This window comes from Oncorhynchus masou, chromosome 30 (genome assembly GCF_036934945.1).
Source record: "Oncorhynchus masou masou isolate Uvic2021 chromosome 30, UVic_Omas_1.1, whole genome shotgun sequence".
Taxonomy (NCBI): domain Eukaryota; kingdom Metazoa; phylum Chordata; class Actinopteri; order Salmoniformes; family Salmonidae; genus Oncorhynchus; species Oncorhynchus masou.
The window spans coordinates 12,431,383-12,448,860 of NC_088241.1; the positions used below are offsets into that span (position 1 = coordinate 12,431,383).

The 17,478-nt window shown below is 43.6% G+C and overlaps 1 protein-coding gene across 1 annotated transcript; it reads left to right on the forward strand.

Moving 5' to 3' along the window:
* Window positions 1-402: 402 nt before the first annotated feature.
* Window positions 403-15,545, forward strand: LOC135522063 (pituitary tumor-transforming gene 1 protein-interacting protein-like). Its single transcript, XM_064947980.1, has 7 exons — window positions 403-677; window positions 982-1,028; window positions 1,738-1,846; window positions 4,204-4,312; window positions 5,296-5,361; window positions 8,570-8,616; window positions 15,028-15,545. Exons 1-7 carry the CDS (start codon window positions 563-565, stop codon window positions 15,075-15,077), a joined length of 543 nt encoding a protein of 180 aa, XP_064804052.1. The 5' UTR covers window positions 403-562; the 3' UTR covers window positions 15,078-15,545.
* The last annotated feature ends 1,933 nt before the right edge of the window (window positions 15,546-17,478 follow it).

Genomic DNA, 17,478 nt, shown 5'->3' on the forward strand with positions numbered 1-17,478 from the left:
TACCACCAGGAGTTGGGATCGACAGTTAACCTGTCAATTCACCACTGTGGTGAATGCGTCATCAGTGGCCAGATGCAAAGTGGGAAAGTCACCCAGATTAGACTCGAATTAGATACATATGGCCTTCATCCCGCTCAATTCAATTACATCCCAAAGGCTTTATTGGCATGGAGTCTAACCACAGAAGCATATTAAATCTGACGACGGAAATGAGATCTCACCCTCAATGGGAAACTGGTTTGATAGTTACCCTGATAATTTATGACAATGGCAATTCGTATTTTTTTCCTCTGCAGGTACCAGGTTGATGGTGTTGTACCGCAACCTGGTGGATAATGTGAGCACTCTCGCTTGTACTGCGCCCTGCACTTAGGTGTCAGTATGTGCTTTTTCGTCCTTTTATGGAAAGTATCTTCAACCTAGAAGAGAACCAGGAAGTAACTCCGTCATTTGTTTAGATTATTAGCTAGAACGCGCTTGGCAACTTCGGGAGTTACGTTTTTGCTTGCTTTAGAAAGTGAAAGGTGTAGCTAGATAAGGTCATTCAAAATAGCATCACAACATGAATAAAACAGAGAGGGGAATCATGAGCTCATTGCTTGTTGTTGTGGCTGTAGCCTATGTCCTCGTTAGCCGAGCAGAATGTCACACTAGTACTACGCCAACGCCATTGAAGTGTAAGATACTATTCCTACATTTTTGGTTACGACATGTATCAACAGCATTCAGTATTGTCATTGCTCGTTACATTTATTTGTTTGCATTATGTCGCTTCCAAGGTCTCGATGGCTAGCTAGCTAACTATAAGTGAAATGCGTCATCAGATACCGTTAGCTTGCTAGGTGAGCAAAAATCATCAACTTTGAGTTGGTGTGACATGCACAATTGTAGACAGTATGGCGATTTAGCCTATTTTTTTTAGCAGAGCACAGCTAAACTTTACTGAATTCAAATAAGAACACACATTTCCTTTCATTTTAGCTTGCAAAGCCTTCTCAACTTGTGACTCGTGCACTCAAAACCCAAAGGTAAGCAGAGTATTATGTACCACTTCCTATTTGTAAAGCATTGTAGTCTGTATAGCCTTCACTACCAAGTTTACGTTATCACTCGGTCTATGTTCAATAATATATGTATTTTTTTGGTAAATTTGTACCATTTTGTACAAGGGTCACATCATTGCAAGTAACGTTAATCTGTCTGAATCTATTTTAAGTTACTCAATATAAATTAGAGCAGGGAACTAACTATACGATATTATAACAATACTTGGATAGCGATACGATATATATTATGATTCTCATTATTCCATATGTATTGCGATTCGATGTTCCAAACATATTGCGCACCATATGTCTGCTGCAGATGGACGAGAACCATGAGAAAACAACAAGTTTGAGCAGTCATGGAAATAAAAGTACTGTCAACAAATTGACTACCAATTTAAAAATATGGAAAACAATCTTTGAAGGAAAGATACTGGAGTTTTGGTATAGGTACAGCCAACTAGCACATAAGTAATATTGTGATCTTGTCAAAACCATGCAGTATGATATATCATCAAAAATAACTCTATGTAATGATCAATTCCCCACCCCACATCACTAATAGAAATGCATTAAATTGATGGACACAGTCAAGGACATGGGTGAAGGCTGGGGATAGCTGATCCTACGCATATCAACTCTTTGAGAATTGAAGTACAAGGCTAATGATGAGTGTCTTGTCTTTTCTCAGTGCCTGTGGTGCATGACCAACGACACGTGCACAGACTACCCAGTGAGCTACATTCTGCCTCCGCCTGCAGTGTGTAAACTGTCACAGGCACGATGGGGAGTGTGTTGGGGTGAGTGAAATTAAGTTTTACTTGATGTGACCTCCCATTAGACCTCCTGATGTGGGTGCAGGCTTTAATTCTAATCAACTTATTGTAGTGTTCGTTTTAGACATGAATTAGTATAATCAAGCGTGTTACTACTTTGCTAGAACAAAAGCCCGCCCTCCACCCACATCAGCCCATGGCGGACCACATGCTTAGTTGGGTGTCTGTTAAGGTCAATATAGCAACAGTCAGATTAATACAGAATAGTACATCTGATTGTGGTTGGTGGAGCCTAAATCTTTCGGGGCATTGATTCTACAAGGTGTCAATTGGTATCACAGGACCTAACGTGTGCCAGGAAAACATTCCCCACACCATTACACCACCAGCAGCCTGTACCACTGACACCAGGCAGGATGAGGTCATGTGCTGCTCGTGGTCCCACTGCAGCCGCTTCTTCTTGTGTTTAGCTGATAGGAGTGGAACCAGGTGTGGTCGTCTGCTGCAGTAGCCAATCCGTGACAAGGACCGAAGAGTTCTGCACGCCACTTTTGAACTGTGCCGTTATTTGGCTGTTTGTGGCCCGCCTGTTAGCTTGCACAATTCTTGCCATTCTCCTTTGACCTCGCTCATCAATGAGCTGTTTTCACCCACAGGACTATCGCTGACTGGATGTTTTTTGTTTGTCACACCATTCCTAGACACTACTGTGCCTGTAAAGTCCAGGAGGCTGGCCAGTTTCTGAGATACTGGCACCGACGATCATACCACGCTCAAAGTCGTGTAGGTCACTCGTTTTGCCCATTCTAACGTTCAAACAGTAACGGAATGCGTCTGCCTGCATAATATAGTAAGCCACGGCCACGTAACTCAGTCTCTGTAGGAGCTAATCATTTTCATGAACTGGGTGGTGTTCCTCATAAACGGGCCACGGAGAAAGTATTCACGCCCCTTGACTTTTTCTACATTTGGTTGTGTTTGTTAAAGACATATTTTGTCACTGGCCTACACACAATACTCCATAATGTCAGTGTAATTATAGTGTTTAACATGTTTTTTGAATGACCACCTCATCTCGGGGACCCCACACATACAATTATCTGTATGGTCTCTCAGTTGAGCAGTGCATTTCAAACACAGATTCAACCACAAAGACCAGGGAGGTTTTCCAACACCTTGCAAAGAAGGGCACCTATTGGTAGATGGGTAAAAATGTCTTTGAATATCCCTTTGAACATGTTGAAGTTATTAATTACACTTTGGGTGGTGTATCAATATACCCAATCACTACAAAGATACAGGCATTCTTTTTAACTCAGTTTCCAGAGAGGAAGGAAACTGCCCAGGGACTTTAAAACAGTTAGTTTAATGGCTGTGTCTCGGTCCCAGCTTTGATGCACCTGTCCTGTCTCCGGCCTTCTACTAGATGGTAGCAGGGTGAACAGGCCGTGGCTCATTCAGGCCTAGTATATGTCAGTCAGCCTGCCCCCTCTGGCTGTTCTGTGTTGATTAAAGAGCCCCCCCTACTGACTGATCCACACTCACACTGGGGCTGCCTGCTGAAGCTGCTTGCAGGGGCTCTAATCACAGGCCTCTGGGCCACAGATGACAACATCATGTGGTTTCTGAGCACAACCATGTGGTTAGATACCAGGGCTAAATAATAAGGGATAACACACATTCCACACTGTTGTTATGATCATTTTAATAATTAAAGAAGAGATCTATTATTTTGTTTTGTGAAAAAATCTCCGACACGCATATTGGCATATTTAATTAAGAATACAATGTTTTATGACATGAGAATCTGAAAACAACCATATTTGTCCAAATGAGTTACTAATCAGTTTAAATCCTTCTCAACTTGTGACTCATGCATTCAAAACCCAAAGGTAAGAAGAATGTTATGCAGCAATTCTTGACCAACATTTTTTTTGTCCAAACTAAATCGAGGAAGTATAAAAATCTACAAAAATAAAACCCCACTTGTAATTTCAAAAACACACCAGCAGGCGGCAGTAATGTCTAGCAAAGATGCATTGTTGAATAGTGGTCTGAGTGCCAAGCTGAGCTTTTCATATCACTCAATCACAGGCTGGTACTGCTCAGGCTAATTAAATAACACTGCATATCTGACTTTCTCTACCAATCAACATCAGTGCAGTCTTTATACCCCTCATTTGAATCTGTTTGATTCCTCATGGGTTTATTAGTCATTATGATAGAATAAATGCATAATCACATGAATAATGAAATGTTCTCTTCATCCTTGATAAACGATAGTGTTGTGAACGTGTGTGAAATTCACTTAAAAATCGAATAAACTTGAAGCATGTTGTTATTTGTTCATATCTTGACCTTTGACCTGCTCTCTGTTCCAGTGAACTTCGAGGCTCTGATCATTGCCATGGCAGTGTTAGGCGGGACCATCATCATCAGCATTGCAGTCTGTTGCTGCTGCTGCTGTTGCTGCAAGAAACGTCAATCAGGGTAATACAGGAAGTGATGTCACAGAATTGCACTTTCTCGCCTAATATTAAGGGATACTTGCAAAGAATGGCAATGGCTTTATCAGTCAGTCTTGATCATTATCCTAGGAAAACCTCCACTCTAACCATATCAGACTCCTCATAAATGTGCTGATATTACTCATATCCTTTGTTACATCCAACATGAAATTATTCAAAATGCAAATCTCTATTCACGTGCACCATCCATGTACAGTGATTATACCCTTTTATTAAAACCGGTAGGTACAGTCCTAGATGGTGATCTTGTCCTGCTTATTATGTGATTCTAGGAGGGAGGAAGAAGAAACTGTCACTACATAGCGGAGTGTTTTAAAACGGCATGTCAATCAAGTGCTTTGTGGCCTGACACCCTGATTGGCAGCCATTTTAAATGTGCCCGCTCTGTGCAGCTCAATCATCTATCCTAACTAAACATGAAGGCCGTGAAGATTAAAACAACATGTCTGTCCGAAATGAAATTCTACAGACACGCTCACACAGTTCATATTTCTCACCTCCTAATCATTGGAATGCCTCTGCATATATTGGCAAAGTTATTTGTTCCATTTTAAGATTACATCCAATTAACAAAGATGACACCTCTCTCGTTTCCCCAGCAGAACCTCTCACCTGTCAGAACCTCTCCCCTTTCCAAGCTCACACAACAGCAGCCTCACTTTTTTTTGCATCAAACACAACCAGCAGAATAACAGGATACAGGATTACTTCTTGTTGGCAGCATCTAAGCAAAGTGAACGCAACAGCCGTTCTATACAACAGATCTTGCAGTGTTATCGTTGACAAGGAATACTATCCAAGTCTCATTTCCACTTGGAGACAAAGTATATCATATACTGTACCAAGGACAGTGTGTTCATAAGACCAGTCTGTGCCTGTGTGTCTGTCTGTAAACCGTGATGTTTCAAGGTGATTGTAACGCTGCCTGTGTCTCTGTCTCACCAGGCCAGACAGAGATGAGGAGAGGTTTGCCAGGAGGAGAGAGGAGATCAGACAGCGTGCTGATGAACGGTAAGGATTCCTTAGTTATCACACCATCTGCTTCACACTGGCTTTCAAACCACTACTGAAAGATGCCCCATTTTATCAACACCATGATTTGTGTGAGCCCACACTGTTAGTTGCTTAGATTTTTGGGGAGGTGCTTGTATCTGTTTGAATGATCGCAAGCGCTTCCCACAGCTACCTAGTCAGATTCAGAGTTTTCTACTCTGTTGTTGGTGATCATCTATAGAGACATTTTCTGTCAGGTTTGGGGATTTGAACAGTTGGTGAGCTGTTCCTACGGCTCTTCAAGCAGAACCGCCCCCAGGAGAAGTGTGTGTGTGGTGTGTGTGTGCGTGTGTCAATCCAAACACCAACCGAGAGGATTGTAATCACTGACTCCAGTTCTTAGTCCTCAGCAGCTGATAATGAGGTCATAGGTGTGTGGTGAGTATAGAACATGCTACTACATCTTGTAGTGTAGTGGTAGTAATGGGATTCTGAGCCACACTTCCTCCTACACTGAATCACGGTGTACTAAAGCTGGTCTGGAACCGCCCCCCCTTTACATAAATGTTTCAGCCTTTCTTTCAATTGTTTCCCGCCTGTCGTCCACCGAGGAGAGCCTGATGTGTTGTTTAACGCAGTGAGCAGTCAGTCGTGCAGAAAGACAGTCGGTACAGTAAGTTTATCATGTGGTGTACTGGGGAGTTTAGGCTCACTGTGTGTTTCTGAATTAAATCAGCCTCTGTGAACCTTTCTTCTATCAAGCCAAGGAATGTAGAGTATATTCACTCAGTCAGTTCCTGATGTGGATCAAACCACTATAGTCTGTGTTCGTGTGCTGACCTACATAGACAGTGTTGGTGTTCTGATGGGAACAGAGGGGACCCAGGCCTGTTTTAGGCACCATGGGAGAGGAGGGAGCCTCTAGAGAGATTACAGCATGTTTACAGCACATCCCCAGAGTCTGCAGATGGAGAGGTTAGGGCACAGCTAAGAGCTCTGAGCTCTCTGTCATCTGAGCCACAGATGGGGAACGTTCTACAGAACAACTAAACAGACATAAGTTATCACATCCCCACCATCCAAACTCCACCGACTTTTACTGTATCTCTATGTTGGAGAATGTCCCATTGAAATAACACAGGGTATAGGTTAAGTTTGTCCCGACTCCCTATCAAACCAAGGGGTTTACGGAGGTCTAAGACAGAGGTGGAGAGCGAGTTTAGAAAGACAGAGTGCACATGAGTCTTTGAGATTGTATTCAACCCTCTCGCTCTTTTTCATTTTCTTCTAGTTGCTCACCCTCCCTCCTCCCCTCCCACTTGTTGCCTTCGTGCATGGTTATGTGGGAGTCAGTCAGCTGAGAGGGAGGGAGGTGGGGGAGACAGATGGTAGTCTGTGGTCAGGACAGCCTCTGCTCATCTCTGCTCCCTGTGTTGTCAGCCTGCCTGCCTCCACTGATTGCTGCTCCCAAGATCACTACCTGGCATTAAAGAGCCCAGACTGATTTACACTGTCTGTCTTTGTGTGGGACTGCCACTGGGGACCCAGTGAATTTACGTCCCTGGAGGGGCCAACAAAACAATCACAACCACCTCCCCTCCCTGCCTCCTTTGTGTCCCCCATAAAGTTAGAGCGATGGCTGGGTGGCAGGCTCCTCAGCCTGCCCTGTGCTCGTATTTCACCTACTGCTGGCCATGCCGGTGTAAAACACAGCGTCTTGTTGTTTACGAGCCTCTATCAGGGGCCATGGGGAGTTAAACAATGACACTAAAGCTGCCTTAAATAATGTCAGATGTCTAAAGGCTTAATGCTGCCACTTTAAGGCATGGCAGCTTCGTTCAGCAAGATGGAGGGTGGAGACAACTTTTGGTGTGTAGAGGACAGATATAGATGCCACTTTAAGGCATGGAGGCTTCGTTCAGCAAGATGGAGGGTGGAGGCAACTTTTGGTGTGTAGAGGACCGATATAGATGCCACTTTAAGGCATGGAGGCTTCGTTCAGCAAGATGGAGGGTGGAGGCAACTTTTGGTGTGTAGAGGACAGATATAGATGCCACTTTAAGGCATGGAGGCTTCGTTCAGCAAGATGGAGGGTGGAGGCAACTTTTTGTTTGTAGAGGACAGATATAGATGCCACTTTTGTTATTGATTGCTTTTGACAACCATATTTGATATCTCCGCTACTGCAGTCCGTAAATGGACTTGAAAAGGTATTTGCAGCTTGGGTAAAGTTGTTCCATTAAGCGGGGCTCCTCTGACGAGGCTGGGGGAGTATGGTGCAGCAACTGAAGTGTCACTGGTGAGAAAGCTGAGGTGCTAAAAGCAGCAGTGTGAAACAACATAACAAGTTTAGCAGAAACACCCACTGACTGCGTACGTTTACATGCACAATAATAATTGGATATTAAAGTGATTATGGCAGTCGGACTAGTATGGCAATAGTCATGTAAACACCTTAGTCTGCTTAGCTTAACCAGCGTAAGGTTTAAATACGCAGATTATAACACCTGGTTTCCTGAGCAATCTGGAATTATTAGGGTGTGTAAACAGTTTAATCTGTGTTCCAGCGGTGTAATTGAACTGCACATTTACCAGCACCGGTAGCACAAGCCTCCCTCTTATACACGAGTGAAGTGAGTTTAGAAAAACTGAAAGTATGCATTTTAGAAATAATTTTCACTTACAAACTTTATATGTCCTAACTCGGAATCAAATAGGCTTCGAAAAAATAACATGGTCGCTGTCGTAGAATTTTTATTTTGATTGGCTATTTTCTGCATTTATCAAAAGTCCCGTTCAGACGTGTCCATGTAAACAGGATTATTTGGGAAATCGTTCTTCTTGCAAAACATGTCAACATTTTAAACAAACTATTATATTAATCTGACTATCCGCAATAATTCTGTAATTGTGTGCATGTAACAGTGCTCACTGACTGGTGGTTTATAAAGTATGAGGCTTGTATTCACAATCTCCTACATTACCCAGAAGTACTGGCTGAGAAGACTTTATAAATCCTACATTACCCAGAAGTACTGGCTGAGAAGACTTTATAAATCCTACATTACCCAGAAGTACTGGCTGAGAAGACTTTATAAATAATTTCCTAATGTTCATTATCCTGCGCTGTGTTCTTCTGTTAGCTGGTTATTACATGTTCCAGTGTTGCTTATTGTCATGTTACTGTGTGATAGAACATGACGAGCGTTGTCCTCTACTCTGACAGGAAGGTGGAGAGGAAGGTGAGGCATGATGACATCCGCAAGAAGTATGGTACGTATCATTATTTTAGCGATTTTATTAGGATCCACATTAACTGTTGCCATAGCATCAGCTACTCTTCCTGGGGTCCACATGAAACGTGATACAGAACAGCTCAAGGACAGAACTACATGCATGTATACAATGGTAGGTCTCCACTTTTTACTAGCAACTTATCGTGTATCTAATATGAACCAAGGACTGCCTCTAACCTCTTATGCAATTAGACCCAAGATACACCTCCTCATATAACCTGACCCAATGACCTTGCTCTTCTTCACCTGATATGAACGTCTTCTGAGACTGTACATTTACAGGCCTCTTACTGTTCTGTGACCTGATGTGTTTAACTGGGGCGTAATGGGATGAGCATTCAGCGTTCATTGTCCTCGATCCATAGGGCCGTCCATTTCCATATTTTCTTGGGTGTTGCTTATTGAATTTCCATCCTCGGTCACGTTAATGCATTATTCAGCGTAGTGAGCATGTCCCAAAGCAAGCCAACGCAGCCCACATATTGGTTACTCTACCTCAAGTCTCTCGAAATCAATTCTTACACAATGCGTCACACTTTGGATGTCAGATACTGGGCATCTCATTACCGTCTGAATGTTAGTACAGGTCAGCACAACACACACAGATCCCCATGTTGAAACATTGATACAGAAACACAGGCCAACTCTGTCTCAGGTCATGTCTTGATTCTGAATACTGTAACAACCCGTGAGGCTCGGTTAGCTGGTTTATTCAGTATGCCAGACAGTGTATGAGAGAGGGGGGAGCAGAGATGTGACTAGGAATGAACAGCAGTCTGTAGGGCAGAGGGCTCCCTGGGGTGAATAGGAATGATGGGAGATATGAGCACTGCAGTCAGTCCCAGGGTTGACCGAAATGCGGGTGGGATTTCTGGACGTTCTGCTTATTCCCTCCTTATTCCAGGAATTGTCCAACTGAGGTTTTTGGAAAACCTAGGATTTTTGGAAAAGTCGCCGGCAGTTTTCAGTCCTTAGTCAGTTTATATGAATTATGGGAGTTATGAGACAAGCAGGACAGAGTGTCTCTGGGGTCTGGTACTGTATCCTCTGCTCTATGCTAGGCCTCTTGCCCTGGGACTGAAGAGAGGGGGGTGTATATGAAGACATCTGCTTCTGGTTAAGTGTGAGAGGGGGGTAGCATAACTCTAAAGCTCTCTGAAAAGTGACTATTCCTAGTGAATGTTTCTCTGTTATTGATGGGTTGTCAAGTTTGAGATCTTTCCATTCATTGCCTTCACGTTCTCGAGGTGTGTGTGTGTTAATGTCTCTGTGGTATTGGTTGCAGTTCCACATAAATTGTGAATTTCTTTATGGACAACATGACAGAGTGATGGATGGTGGTCTCCTTCACATGCCCCCTGCTTACTAAAGTCTATATACATTAGGGACCGCTTGGCATTTGTCTGCTACTCAAACAAGGTGTGTGTGTGTGTGCCTTTCACTCAGTCAATCCTCAGAGATCAAACAACACCTAGTGACCTGCACCACATTCCATCATCTCGACAGCCTCTGTACAACCCTCCTTGGCAGCATCTGTACAACCCTCCTTGGCAGCCTCTGTACGAACCCTCCTTGGCAGCCTCTGTACAAACCCTCCTTGGCAGCCTCTGTACAAACCCTCCTTGGCAGCCTCTGTACAAACCCTCCTTGGCAGCCTCTGTACAAACCCTCCTTGGCAGCCTCTGTACAAGCCCTCCTTGGCAGCCTCTGTACAAGCCCTCCTTGGCAGCCTCTGTACAAACCCTCCTTGGCAGCCTCTGTACAAACCCTCCTTGGCAGCCTCTGTACAAACCCCCTTGGCAGCCTCTGTACAAACCCCCTTGGCAGCCTCTGTACAAACCCCCTTGGCAGCCTCTGTACAAACCCCCTTGGCAGCCTCTGTACAAACCCCCCTTGGCAGCCTCTGTACAAACCCCCCTTGGCAGCCTCTGTACAAACCCTCCTTGGCAGCCTCTGTACAAACCCCCTTGGCAGCCTCTGTACAATCCCCACCCCCCTCTTGGCAGCCTCTGGGCAGCCTCTGTACAATCCCCCTTGGCAGCCTCTGTACCCTCCCCCTCTTGGCAGCCTCTGTACCACCCCCCCCCTCTTGGCAGCCTCTGTACCACCCCCCCCCACCCCCCCTTGGCAGCCTCTGTACAATCCCCCCTTGGCAGCCTCTGTACAATCCCCCTTGGCAACCTCTGTACAATCCCCCCTTGGCAGCCTCTGTACCACCCCCTCTTGGCAGCCTCTGTACCACCCCCCCACCCCCTCTTGGCAGCCTCTGTACCAACCACCCCTTGGCAGCCGCTGTACAACCACCCTTGGCAGCCTCTGTACAATCCCCCCTCTGTACAACCCCTAGACAATGTAACTATAGTGGGCTCCAAAATTACTGGCACTCCTAATTGGCAATGGACAAACAATACTTGAAAAAATGTAAACAATATAGTTATGGAGGTAAACTCAAAATTCCAACATGTGAAAAATACTGTACTTTATTAATGTTTCAATGGAACCCAACAAAATGTATTTATTGATTTAATTAAATATCAATGTTCTCCAAATCAAGGTTTCACAATTAATGGCACCGTTAAATATTATTGTAAATAACATCTACCAAAGTTAAACCAGGAATTAAATTCCACTTAAGTTTATCTACGTGTTAAGGAACTACACTGCTCAAAAAATAAAGGGAACACTTAAACAACACAATGTAACTCCAAGTCAATCACACTTCTGTGAAATCAAACTGTCCACTTAGGAAGCAACGCTGATTGACAATAAATTTCACATGCTGTTGTGCAAATGGAATAGACAACAGGTGGAAATTATAGGCAATTTGCAAGACACCCCCAATAAAGGAGTGGTTCTGCAGGTGGTAACCACAGACCACTTCTCAGTTCCTATGCTTCCTGGCTGATGTTTTGGTCACTTTGAATGCTGGCGGTGCTTTCACTCTAGTGGTAGCATGAGTCTACAACCAACACAAGTGGCTCAGGTAGTGCAGCTCATCCAGGATGGCACATCAATGCGAGCTGTGGCAAGAAGGTTTACTGTGTCTGTCAGCGTAGTGTCCAGAGCATGGAGGCGCTACCAGGAGACAGGCCAGTACATCAGGAGACGTGGAGGAGCCCGTAGGAGGGCAACAACCCAGCTGCAGGACCGCTACCTCCGCCTTTGTGCAAAATGACCTCCAGCAGGCCACAAATGTGCATGTGTCTGCTCAAACAGTCAGAAACAGACTCCATGCGGGTGGTATGAGGGCCCGACGTCCACAGGTGGGGGTTGTGCTAACAGCCCAACACCGTGCAGGACGTTTGGCATTTGCCAGAGGACACCAAGATTGGCAAATTCGCCACTGGCGCCCTGTGCTCTTCACAGATGAAAGCAAGTTCACACTGAGCACGTGGAGAACGTTCTGCTGCCTGCAAAATCCTCCAGCATGACCGGTTTGGCAGTGGGTCAGTCATGGTGTGGGGTGGCATTTCTTTGGGGGGCCGCACAGCCCTCCATGTGGTCGCCAGAGGTAGCCTGACTGCTATTAGGTACCAAGATGAGATCCTCAGACCCCTTGTGAGACCATATGCTGGTGCGGTTGGCCCTGGGTTCCTCCTAATGCAAGACAATGCCAGACCTCATGTGGCTGGAGTGTGTCAGCAGTTCCTGCAAGAGGAAGGCATTGATGCTATGGACTGGCCCGCCCGTTCCCCCAGACCTGAATCCAATTGAGCACATCTGGGACATCATGTCTCGCTCCATCCACCAACGCCACGTTGCACCACAGACTCTTTTGGAGTTGGCGGATGCTCTAGTCCAGGACTGGGAGGAGATCCCTCAGGAGACCATCCGCCACCTCATCAGGAGTATGCCCAGGCGTTGTAGGGAGGTCATACAGGCACGTGGAGGCCACACACACTACTGAGCCTCATTTTGACTTGTTTTAAGGACATTACATCAAAGTTGGATCAGCCTGTCGTGTGGTTTTCCACTTTAATTTTGAGTGTGACTCCAAGTCCAGACCTCCATGGGTTGAAAAATTTGATTTCCATTCATAATTTTTGTGTGATTTTGTTGTTAGCACATTCAACTATGTAAAGGAAAAAGTATTTAATAAGAATATTTCATTCATTCAGATCTAGGATGTGTTATTTTAGTGTTCCCTTTATTTTTTTGAGCAGTGTATATTGAGCCATTACATCAGTTCCTTTTTCACTAGGGTATAAAAATGAAGTAACACGCATGCAATATCCCTTTGTCATTCAACACCATTAAGAAAAGAACTGGCAGTTCAAAAGGACAGATGGTCGTAGACCTTCATTAACCTGGTAATGGCTACAAGAAGATCCACAAATGATTGAATATACCACGGCGCACTGTCAGGGCAATTATTTTTAAAAATCTAATGAAATGGAACAGTTGACAACCTCACGGGTAGAAGAAACAAATGCATTTTGCCCCCCAGGATAGGGAAGAGGATTGTGAGAAGCAACAAAACCCCCAAGAATCACTGTGAAAGAATTGCAGGCCTTGGTGGCGTCTTGGGGTCACTAGGTTTCAAAAAGCACCACCAGACACCACCTCCACAACCACAGGCTCTTTGGAAGGGTTGCCAGAAGAAAGCCCTTAATGACCCCAAGACACCGACACAAGCGCTTTGTTTGTCAAGCATCATTTAAATTATGATTGGAAGAAGGTGCTCGTTTTGGTCAGATACTACATCGGCATGTTTGGCGTCAAAACAGAGATGCATACAAGGAGAGGCACCTCATACTCACGGTGAAGTATGGTGGTGGGTCAGTGATGTTTTGGGGCCGTTTTAATTCTAGAGGTTCAGAGGCACTGGTTAAGAGTGATTGCATAATGAATTCCACCAAGTACCAGGCCATTTTGGCTGACAATCTGGTTCCCTCTGCCAGAAGGCTGGGACTAGGCCGTATGTTGACTTTCCAACAAGACAATGACCCAAAACATACCTCAAGATCCACACAGATGGTTCTGTGACAACAAAATCAATGTACTGCCATGGCCATCTCAGTCGCCAGACCTCAATCCAATTGAAACACCTGTGGACTGAGTTGAAGAGGGCAGTTGATAAGCGCAAACCCAAGAATGTGAAGGATCTTGAAAGGATCTACATAGAGGAATGGTCCAAAATTCCTCCAAATGTGTTCCTTAACCTTGTCAAATTACAGGAAAAGACCATGCTTTTATTCTTGCCAGAGGTGGTGTCACTAAGTACTAAATGAGGAGTGCCAATAATTATGAGACCTTGATTTTGGTGAAATGTATTTTGTATTAAATAATTGTATGATTTTGGTGGGTTCCATTGAAACATTAATAAAGTACAGTATTTCTCACATGTTGGTATTTTGAGTTTATCCCTATAATTTTATTGTTTATATATTTTTTAAAGTATTGTTTGTACATTGCCAGTAATTTTGGAGCCCACTATATAATACCATGATGAACATGAACCTTCTTATGATGGGAAAAATGTTAGCCATCTTATCAGGGAGTTGGTCAACCATGGTGTTGCCAGTGCTGTGTTAAGAGTGTGTAAAATAATGAATTTGAAGAATTGATCTGCACTGTATGTTTGTTTGCTAGCTAGCTAGCCAGGCTGTTTTAGAGGAATGATTCCATTAGGGTTTTAACTTAACCACCAATTTGCCAACATTCCATTCAAACAATGCAGTCAATCCACAGCCTTGCACTGGCTGAAATCAGTTGATGACAGGACTTAGACAAGTTGTAAATGCAACAAGTACTGATTGTATCAATAGGGCTAAGGCACTGCGGTCTAAGGCACTGCATCTCAGTGCAAGAGGCGTCACTACAGTCCCTGGTTCGAATCCAGGCTGTATCACATCCGGCCGTGATTGGGAGTCCCATAGGGTCCCCGGCCAAACCAGCGTCTTCCAGGTTTGGCCGGGGTAGGCCGTCTTGCCTAGTTAAATAAAAAATAATAATAAAAAAATCATATCGTTTTCCAAGATAACAAAACATTTGACATTTATGGTTTGTTTGCATATATTTGAGAGGCTATTTAAAAATAACATTTGTATAAAACCCAATATAAACTGTGTTATTATGAAGGTATTTTAGGGAGGCAATTCTATAACACAATTTCTGATATCACATATCAGGATTATGCCTCTACTGCCATTCATTCCAATTAGACTCGTTTGCATCTTTCCCTGACCAATATATGGTTGCTATTTTGACCACATTCTGGAACTTTGAGGGTTAATGTCTCTAGTAATTTAATAGGATCTCTATGCTTCAGGTAGCCTCTGTACAACCCCTACACAGCTCAGTCATAACGCAACAGCTTCTAATCACTGTTTTTCAATGTTCCCCATCTTTCCTCTTTATTTCTCTCTCTCTGTATTTGTTTTTACAGGTCTTGTCCCTGACTCTGACCACCCATACAGCAAGTTTGAAAATGAGTAAACCAGAAACCTGTGTGAGAGAGAAGAGTTGTTCAGATGGCTCTACTCTGCTCCATCCTCTTTGGGCTGACTACCATCCTGTCCTGCTGATTGCTTTAGCTTAGAGAGCAGACACACACACCTATACATCAAGACCGGTCTATCATCATGATTCATCTAAATCAAAACCTTTGCCTATAATTATTAAATGCAGTTTTTATTCATTCATTTTAGGTTCTGATTGAAAATTATTTACAGTTTGAGAATGTTATGTTTTTCACACAATTAAGAAGTTTGAAGAAGTCTGTAATATTTAGTTTGCTGTTGGAGACGTGGCACTGAGTGGAGCTTAACTTTCTGCACATTGTCTGTGTATTTTTGTGAAATCTGATTTTAAAGAGCCTTTGTTTTAAATTACTGTAATATCTGTGAGTACATTTTCGCTTTGTATATATTTTATAAACCAAGATCATAATTATGCTCAATCTGATATATTTCCTAATACATTTTTTATTTTAAAGTAAAATGTTTAAAATTTTAACGACTTAACAACAAGTCTAAGATCACCATGAGCAATGTCAAGCATCTTCTGGAGTGGTGTAAAGCTCACCGCCGTTGGACTCTAAAGCAGCACTCTTCACCATCTGGCAGTCCTGAAGGATGAATCTGGGTTTGGGGGATGCCAGGCGAACGCTACCTACCTGAATGCTTAGTGACAACTGTAAAGTTTGGTGTAGGAGGAATAATGATCTGGGCCGTATTTCATTGTTCGGCCGTAGGCCCTTTAGTTTCAGTGAAGGGAAATCTTAATGCTACAGCATACACTGACATTCTAGACGTTTCTGTGCTTCCAATTTTGTGGCAACAGTTTGGGGAAGGCCCTTTCCTGTTTCAGCATGACAATAACCCGTGCACAAAGCGAGGTCCATACAGAAATGGTTAATCAAGATTGGTGTGGAAGAAGAACTTGATTGGCTTGCACAGAGTTCTGACATCAACCCCATCAAACACCTTTGGGATGAATTGGAATGCCGACTGCGAGCCAGGCCTAATATCCCAACATCAGTGCCCGACTTCACTAATGTTATTGTGGCTGAAGGGAAGCAAATCCCCTCAGAAATGTTCCAACATCTAGTGGAATGTCTTCCCAGAAGAATGGAGGCTGTTATAGCAGCAAATGGGGACCAACTCCATATTAATGCCCATGATTTTGGAATTAGATGTTTGACACGCAGGTGTCCACATACTTTTGGTCATGTAGTGAACCTCAGCCTCTCCACCCCTTCTTATTCATAACCACACCTCAATCTACCCGATGTCTGGATGGGGTTACCAGTCCTTATAATGACAAATGTCCTGCTCTGTATGGACATTCAACATCTTAATGGCAGCGCTACTAAGGAAAGTTTGGTCATTAAAGGGATACTTTGGAATTTAGGCAATGATGCCCTATATCTACTTCCGCTGAGTCAGATGAGCTCGTAGATACCATTTTTATGTCTGTGTCCAGTATGAAGGATGTTGGAGGTAGATTCACTAGCAGATACCCATAGAATTCCAGTCATTGTGCTAATGCTACACTGAACAAAAATAAAAATGTAACGTGAAGTGTTGGTCCCATGTTTCACGAGCTGAAATAAAAGATCCCAGAAATGTTCCATATGCACAGAAAGCATATTTCTCTCTGCACAAATTTGGGCAGGTATTATCTACACACAATGACCAAATTTGCATTTTATTGCAATTGGAATGTAGAGATACCGTGATGAGATTCTGAGGCCCATTGTTTCGTGCTATTCATCCGCCGCCATAACCACAAATATGAGAGTGTACACTTGTTTAGGCTAGTTGCAAAACTGCTATCTAAATGGAATCTAATTCTAATGCTTGTCGATGCTTTGTTGTTGCGACTTCTGCACGTGTGCACAGTCTGAATCTACAAGGACAAGCACGGCCTATTTGACATGCAAATCTCCTGAAAAGCTTATCTCCAGTTCTGTCATTTGCAATGCAGACAACATCCAAACTGACAACACAAGAGACAGACAACACCCTTGACCAGATCAGACGTTTTTAAAAGGTGAAAACACTGAGCAGGAGAAGTCAAGTCAGGCGATTATGAAACACTCGGGAAGTGGTCCAAGGCAGATTAAAGGACATGTCATATTCATCTGAGGCTCATCACTTTCATTGGTTTTATTGAACAGTTTTATAAAGAGGTTCTTGGGCAGACATGCTGTGCACCTGTTCATAGTGAAATGGTGTAATAGACTCATTGGTTTTATGAAAGAGGTTCTTGGGCAGACATGCTGTGCACCTGTTCATAGTGAAATGGTGTAATAGACTCATTGGTTTTATGAAAGAGGTTCTTGGGCAGACATGCTGTGCACCTGTTCATAGTGAAATGGTGTAATAGACTCATT